We start from the raw sequence: 8,061 nt of genomic DNA on the forward strand, positions 1-8,061 counted from the left end.
CTAAACACTATGGCTACAAAATACTTTATATGGTTAGGATTGTTAAAATCATCGCTACGTTTGTTCCTAAAGGAATGTTCTGAGAGAAAGTGACTAAAGCAAAGCATCAAATCACCAACACCTAAAAGTATTATATAAAACATAGTGTGTCATAAAGTTTGATTGACTCTGCTTTGAATTCTATCCCATGTTTGTTAAAATAATTTTCATTTTTATGTTATTGTAGTAGTTTTCAATTTTACATGCTTTATTCTGCCTCAAAACACACATTTATAGTAGTCATTTTCTCCTTCCAGCTAAATATCCAATGCAATGCCACTAAACAGTGCAGGCACATTGCTTACAAAAAAGTCAAAAATATTCAAAGATACCAGTTAAAGAAGAATATTCCTCTGTTGCTTGCAGGATACCCAGAGCGCTTAAAGTTACAGATTAGATTATTTAAAATTTACTTTAAAAATATTATAGGACCATCACTGTCTTTAAGGACCTGTGAATTGCAGGCATTATTCAAATACATAGAATAGTAAGATGTAAATCAACAACAAGAAAAGTGTCAAAGTATTCACAAAAGACTTTGGGACTATGTCCATCTGAATATACAGGTTCATAATCCCTAACCTATAATTCCAAAACCCATATACTCTGAAAACTGATATTTTATTTGTAAGTGTGTTGCAAACTTGATAGGTACAAAACTAAAGCTGTACTAACGTGAGACATTTATGGTCTTTATTTTTTCCATGCAATAGGAATATTCATATAATTCTCTTCAGATATGAAAATGTAGAATTATAGGGTGCTTCCCAGAATGCATCTAGTTTTCCATAATATACATCATATACTTACAAAAAAGTCAAGAAAATTCTGAACTCTGAAACACACTAGCCCCAGAGTGTTGAGATAAGAGATTGCAGACCAATATAATTCAAATCCAAAACTTAAAATTTTAGGGGTGCCTGGGTGGCTCAGTGGGTTGGGCGTCCAACTTTGACTCAGGTCATAATCTCATGGTTCATGAGTTTGAGCCCCACATCAAGCTCTGTGCTGACAGCTCAGAGCCTGGAGCCTGTTTCAGATTCTGTGTCTCCCTCTCTACCTGCCCCTCCCCTGCTCACACTCTGTCTCTGTCTCTCTCAAAAATAAATAAACATTAAACAATTTAAAAAAAACTTAAAATTTTAGATGTTATTATAATCAAAATGTTCAATACAGCTGAAAAATATAACTCTAAGTAAAGATATGATAGCTGTCTTTTGAAATGAATCAACTCATTCTGTGTAATTAAATAAACCGGTGTACCAATGGGTGAGGGTTACAGAAAACAGTATTGCATCTTAACACAAGACAAACTGAAAACAAAAAGGACTACAAGAGTTCTTCATATAGGGTTATGGGGTTACCTAGTGGAGATGTGATAAAGGATTCTAGGTGATCCTTTCCGTTCTGAGAGTCTTTAATATCTCAACAACACACTTCAACTTAATAGTACATCTGGGTTTAGAATTTTATCAACTTTGATTATATAATTTTCAATATTTATGAAAAGATATTTGCTACAAGACATAACTTCATGGAGAGAGGTCAACTCGTCAACATTTCTATACTGTCATTAAAGTGGAGGGCCAATCAAATTTGTATTTAAGAGAAAAATATAGTGTATTGCGGTTATTAAAAATCTCATTCATATTCTATAATTTTTCTCATACCTAAAACAAACACAATTATTCCATTCTTAAATAAGAAAATTGAGTGTCAGTATTAACTTTGTATGTAAATAAGCTTGAAATTCTTAAAATGATATATTTTTCTATAAAATAAGATGCTTGACAAACATATTGAAAAATAGCTAATCTAACAATTTTAAGTTTGTTAGAGTAAGGCTGAACTTTTGCCTTTTCTCTAACTTCCAAAATATATTTTCAAGAAACTGGTTGAAATGTTTTTGAAGAAGAGGGTATAATACATTGAAAATTCCAAGAATTTTTGAGCAGGTGCTAGGCATTTTTAAAGAAAGACAGTAGACTTCCAAACTATGATTATTTCCAAAGACAGACCACACAGCTGAAAATGGAAAACACATATTTCCAAATGTCATAATACTGTTTAAAGAGCAAGAAAGAGAAAACTAACTATTCCCATATTTGGGTGATTGAAAGCTGATCAACAGGTGATTTTTCTACACCCACCAAAACATTCAGATAAAATTTTCAAAAGAAAGACCTGATAGGAACTCAGCCTTCACACCCACCATCACCAAAGTACTACAAATTTAAGATAAGATTTTCTGTGAACCAGTAGTAATCTATTCTTATGCTTTTCTCACCAAAACATACATATCATACATTTTAAGCAAAAAGATAATGCTAAGAATAGAAATAAAGCAAAGTCTTGTCACATTTGTGATTGCAATAGGAAAGACAAATATTACCAGGAATCATACCTGTGGCAGGGCTGAATTGAGCTGTCTCTGGAGCGAATCTCTGTCATAGATGACATCCTGCAGTCTTTGCTGGGCAAGTGAGAGGCTTTCTTGGGTCTCCCGAAGGGTGTCTAGAAGACGGTCCCTTTCATCTAGCATATTCACCATCAGCTGCTCAAAATGGGAGTCTGAGTCTGAGCCACTGCTTTGGGACCCCCTTTGGCTCATTGGGGTGTCCTCATTAATCGTGGGCATCACTTCACACATCATTGCTTAAAGGAAGTAAAGGGGAGGGAAGTCTTAGTACTAAGAAACTACTTGCGATAATGCCACCTGACCCTCAACTCACCAAACTCTGCAACTCATTAGTCTGATTGTCTCTTTCTTCTCCTACACACTGTTCCAACTCCAACTAAATATTTTGACCTCAATGAAATATGATTCATTGACTTTGGCCAATCTACATCCTTTCTCTTTTATTGATAATCTATAAAGCTTCTACCCAAGATACAACTTGGTTTCACCTACTTCTCAAAGATTTGGGGTTTTTTTCATGATTTATTCCTCCAATTCAATTTATAGTAATATGTTATTCAACTTACTAATAAGTGATCTTCACCTGTAAGTTTACAAATCTCTTATAGCTAACACCTCCATTTTACCCTTATTTGTTACATTGTTAAAAGCAAGCAGAGTGTCTGGCTGTTAATGGGTAGGAAGTAAATGATTTTTGAATGACTTAAATAATTGAATGAATTAATGTTCACTCGTTCATTTAGGAAACCTATGAATAATTGAGTATTCATTTTATATAATAATCAGTTTTGACTTTTTAATTTTACCAACAGATTTTTTTGCATACCAACTAGTTTATAGTTTCTTGACTTTACAACTCCCATTTTATTACTTTTATGTGCTCTCTACCTAAATTGTTAAGGTAGTCTACATAAAGTAGATAAAGTGATATTGACTAAATTTGATAGAGGCTTTATGAAACAGACTGAGGTATATAAGTTTGTTTAGGTCATTATTCCCCTAATTACTGTTAGTATTCCTTTGTCTCCTGAGAACTGCATTGTCTGCTTTCCATCCAAACAATACAAGCTAACACTCTTTCAAATATTCCACAAAACAGACACCATAAACTACATTATCTAATGTAGTAACTTCACATCTCAGCTGTTAATCACAAGGTTCCAGTCATGAAATAAATGAACTGCTTAGAATATTTTTAAATCATTTATTAATTTGATTTAAAATAGACAACAGACTTTTAGATATACTGATATACCGTATAGCATTTTAAAAATCAGAAATTATCTCATTTTCCCTTTTACCTTCTATCTTATGTTTGAAAAAGAATCAAACCCATCTCAATTTCAGTTGTTGTACTGAGGCCAGGAGCTATTAATTAGAGGGCTTGGTTTTGCAGAAGGCTGATGTGGAGATATACTGGTTTTGCTGTTGATCCTGGAGCATTCTTTGGTTTTATAATGCAAGGTCAATTCATTTTTCTGCCTATATATTCCTGTCCTTGGGGAAAATATTTCTGGTGATATAGTCAAATAAAATGTCAAGACTTAACAGGTCAATAGTTAATTACTTTTATGCAATTCTTCATATAAATTGGGTTATTGAGGAGATAAATTCAATTATCTGAATGATTTGGTCAGGGCACACTGAAAACTAGGAGAAACTTTTTAAAAGATAAAAGGAAAGTATCTTGTGACTGATATTCTACATAAAAATTTAAGGGGGGGGGATGAACTGTAGGATAATTCAAGATAATAGTTTGAATTGTTGCTCATCACTCCAAACACTGGGCTACCTGAAGGCAAAAGAATTGACTTGTTCAATTTCTTATTCACCCTAAAATAAGTAAAAGAATAGATACATAAGATGTATTTAAATGCACACGTGAGTGCGCACACACATTGTTACTATTGCTAACCACTTAACAGATAAAAATATAATATTTTTTGTATTTTTCTCAATTTGAATTTTTTGAAACACTATCACAAAAATGGAAAGAAGACTCGTTTCTAACTGCTATACATCTTCTTTTCATTAATTGAGAAGGAATTGGGAAAAAAAAATGTTCCAACACATTTGAATATTAAAAACAATTAGTTCACATGCCATGCATGAAAATCCACACACTGAACAGCTGTGTCATTCTGAGAAATCATTAGCAGGAGCCAATGTGTTTCTTTTTGACATTTAAGGTTAAAACAAAACACTGGGAGAGGAAATGATAGCACTGTGACAATCTGTGCCAGAACACTTGCAAGGTTTACATTTTAGGGTTACTTAAACATTCTTAAATCCGTATTTTACATCATATCCTTCTTGGGAAAAAGCCCTTCGTGCATCTTAACTCTGAATTACTCATAAAAACTTGAAATTCCAAGGAAAAGCATAACTGCGGTGATTACCTCAGCTACAATGCCCTCCTGGATATACTACCCTAGTGCTAACAAAGGCTTGGTGTCACCATGGGACATTACACATTCACGAACTTTGGGCTCTTATATCAGTATAAAAGCTGGTGTCTGATTTAGTCAGTCCAGAGATGCTACAATGAGAAGTAGCTTAGGGACTTAGGGTCTTAGCCTATTAATTCACTCAACTTGATTTAATTTCACAACTAAGGCGTTGGAAGGAGAGCAAGTCACATCACCTCTCAAAACCTCAGTATTCTCTTCTGTAAGGGAGGGGGAGAATCCATGATTTTCTTTGAAAACAAGCCCATTGTAAGGCTTCAATAGAATACCTGACTGAGATAACACAGTAAAATTCTAAAGGGCAAAAAATTAAAAATTTTAGTATTTATTTAGTTATTGTATAAAGTGAACAACATTAACCTTTTCAGACAGAATATTTTGCCTTTATGATTCATTCTAATTCTAGGCCTAAAGTTTTAATTCCAGTGGGTACTCTGAACTCTTCAAATCCAATTGGGAGAAATTAAACTATGCAAAAGTTACTTAGGAAATAGATGACTTAATCTGCTTTTTCTTCACCAACAGACAACCCAGATGAGCAAATCTAAAGTCTTTTCACCAAAACTAGAAGAAAAAATTTTTTTCTAAAAAATTTAAAGGTCACTTTCATGAACTAGCTTAGTTTCTGGCACTAGAACTCCTATCCTGTCTTATATAAATGACAAAATACTTGTATAACCCTGAAAACAAAATACAACCCGTTTCTAAATGCATATTTGGGTATTAAGATCATATATTCAAGGTAAGAGTTAAACACCCTATTGTAGAATGGCCAACATCTGAAGCAACTTCCAAAGGCTGTCCACCCTCTAGTGTACTCCATCTTCCTATGCCACTTTTAACTTTTACAATCATTTTCAGTCTTAAAAATTGTATTGTACCACACAATTCCTGAAAAACCAGGAAGGACATCCTAACAGCTCACTTGGATATTTGCCTTTTCAGCACCCCTCTCCAAAGCCAATTGAATTTATGAATTATGTTATCCTCTTCTAGATGTTGATGCCTGTTCATGAAATTACCTAAGGTTTCAAGACCTAGTTAAAGACATTGTTTATTTTGTTGTGAAAGGAAAAAAAATAATAATAATCTGATTGGTTTAATTGTCCCAGTGCTTAAATTTAGTTGGAAGAATTTTATACCAGGAACACCAACTCCCTTACTCTTAGTATGTAACCTTGACTGTCTTCCAGATCTCACAGATTTCAAAATAAAAGTTTCGAATGCCCACTGGAGTCGTTACCCAAGGGCTTTCAAGATCCAATGTGTTTCTTAGTAATATACGCCTCTCAAGAAGTACTTATTCAGATATGACAATGTTACAAAAGGCTTTTTTTTTTCTGTCAATGAATCACTTTATTGAAGCAAATCATTGGGATTTAGACCCGACTAGAGGCAAAGATGCAATTATTCTGGGTAGTTAGTTTCCTCTTCAAAGATTTAGTCTTAAGAACCAACCCAGCTCCACCTCAGTTAACCCACAAGGAGTGAGAGAAATCCTAGCCATTGTCTGATTACATTACATGAATATTCCTCCTCCTATTTAACTCTTTGAAATCCCTTGTCCTCAGGAAATATTATGACCACCTCTAATGGAAGCATTTTGCACTTTCTTTACCCCAGTGCTTTTACAGATGGCCAGGAGCCAGCCCTCGCCACACAGCTGGACAGTTATCTCTCAGCCACACCCCCCCCACCACCACCCTGAAGTTGACTTCATAATTTCCACACTAAAATTCTGTATGGTTTGCCCAACGAGAGACAGCCAAGTCGGGAGGAGGTGGAGAAACAGGAGAAGGGAGAGGATGGGGGTGGAAAGCAAAAGGTATGGAACAGTAATTGGCAAGGAGGAATTTGCATCTCATCTTCCCTGGGGGCGGGGTGGGGCCGGGGAGGGGGGTGGTAAAAAAAAAATAAATAAATAAATAAACAAATAAGGCGGAATGGAAACGTTGCAACTCGAACACAGTTTCGGTACCTAATGTCTGTAATTTCGGGTCCTGCTTCTTCAGTTGATCAATGACAACCGCAGTCTCAGGCTTGACGAGAGGGGAAGCTCACAGCCGGCACTCCTGGACCATTTCCCTAGCAACCGGAGGAGAAAGGCAGCTTAGACACTCGCGTGCCCCGGCGCCCTCCCTGAACGTGCCCCGGCTGGGTGGCGTGGCAGCAGCCCGGCATCTTCCCGCGGCTCCGTCAGCAGCCAAAAGGAGAAGCGTCCATCGGAAAAATGGCATATTACAAATTTTGCTTTGGGAAGCAGAGCTCGGTTCAGACCATTGTCAAAGGGAGGAGAGGGGGAGGCGGCTCTTAAAGCAGTAGCGGCCCCTTTGGCGGAGCAGCCTCGGCTTCCCGCGTGCAGCTGGTGACCCGGGGCGGGGAGCCGGGAGCAGGGGACTGGGTTGGACTCACAGAAACTTAACCGAGCGGCGCCGCTCCCCCCCACCCCCCGGCCACCATCCCCCCTCGCAGGCCACCCGGAGGGGGTCCCTGCAAACGCGAGCTTTGGGGAAAGGCGAGAGGAGTGTCTGGAAGAGAAGTTCTCCACCCATGCCCCCACCCGGAGCCTCTCCGGAGTTGATGGCTAGCGCCGAGAGTTGGGAAGCTAAAGGGAAGCGACTCCCCAGGGATGCGGGGAGCACGACAGGTCGTCTCCCGGCCCCCAGACTGTTTCCGCGCCAGGGCGTCTCATCGAACTCGAAAGAGGCGCCTCTTCTCCGGAGAGGCGAGCCGTCGGCCCCCCACACCCGACTCTCCTCCCAGCCTCTTGGCGAGCCTCGTTGCTTGCACCAGTCGGCCGGGGGGGACCAACCTGCCGGGAGCCGGTGCGGACGCTACAGCATCGTCTCTCCTCACTCGCCTCGTGCTGTCGCTGCCGCCGCTCCTCCTCCCCCCGCCTCTCCCCCCTCCTCCTCCTTGGCAGCCGCCACCTCCTCTTCCTCTGGAACCAGGGCTTCCCCTGGAAGCTGCTGCAGTGGTTTCCACCGGCCCTTAAATAAATTCTGAAGTAATCACGTCTTTGCTCTCCTCCTCACGCACACGCGCTCGCGGATACACACGACTCCCTCAAAGCCGCTCCCGGGCTGCTGGGGCTGGCGGCCGTCCCAGCGCCCCTGAGAAGCCAAGGCTGGGGGT

General features: G+C 38.9%; 1 protein-coding gene across 8 annotated transcripts in view; it reads right to left on the bottom strand.

The window, feature by feature from the left end:
• The window catches only part of PPFIA2 (PTPRF interacting protein alpha 2), a 479,591-nt gene extending 471,738 nt beyond the window's left edge, over nt 1-7,853 (bottom strand). For 4 of the 8 annotated variants that reach the window (XM_043561611.1, XM_043561608.1, XM_043561609.1 and 1 more), the window contains exons 1-2: nt 6,905-7,332; nt 2,444-2,694 (exon numbers count right to left, since the gene is read on the bottom strand). In XM_043561611.1, coding sequence (XP_043417546.1) covers nt 2,444-2,692 — 249 coding nt within the window. In that variant the 5' untranslated portion in view covers nt 2,693-2,694; nt 6,905-7,332. Of the gene's footprint in view, nt 1-2,443; nt 2,695-6,904; nt 7,333-7,738 lie in introns of those variants that run through there. The other 4 variants (XM_043561614.1, XM_043561613.1, XM_043561612.1 and 1 more) reach the window with 2 other exon arrangements.
• Nucleotides 7,854-8,061: the final 208 nt, after the last annotated feature.

This window comes from Prionailurus bengalensis, chromosome B4, assembly GCF_016509475.1.
Source record: "Prionailurus bengalensis isolate Pbe53 chromosome B4, Fcat_Pben_1.1_paternal_pri, whole genome shotgun sequence".
In the NCBI taxonomy this organism is placed as follows: domain Eukaryota; kingdom Metazoa; phylum Chordata; class Mammalia; order Carnivora; family Felidae; genus Prionailurus; species Prionailurus bengalensis.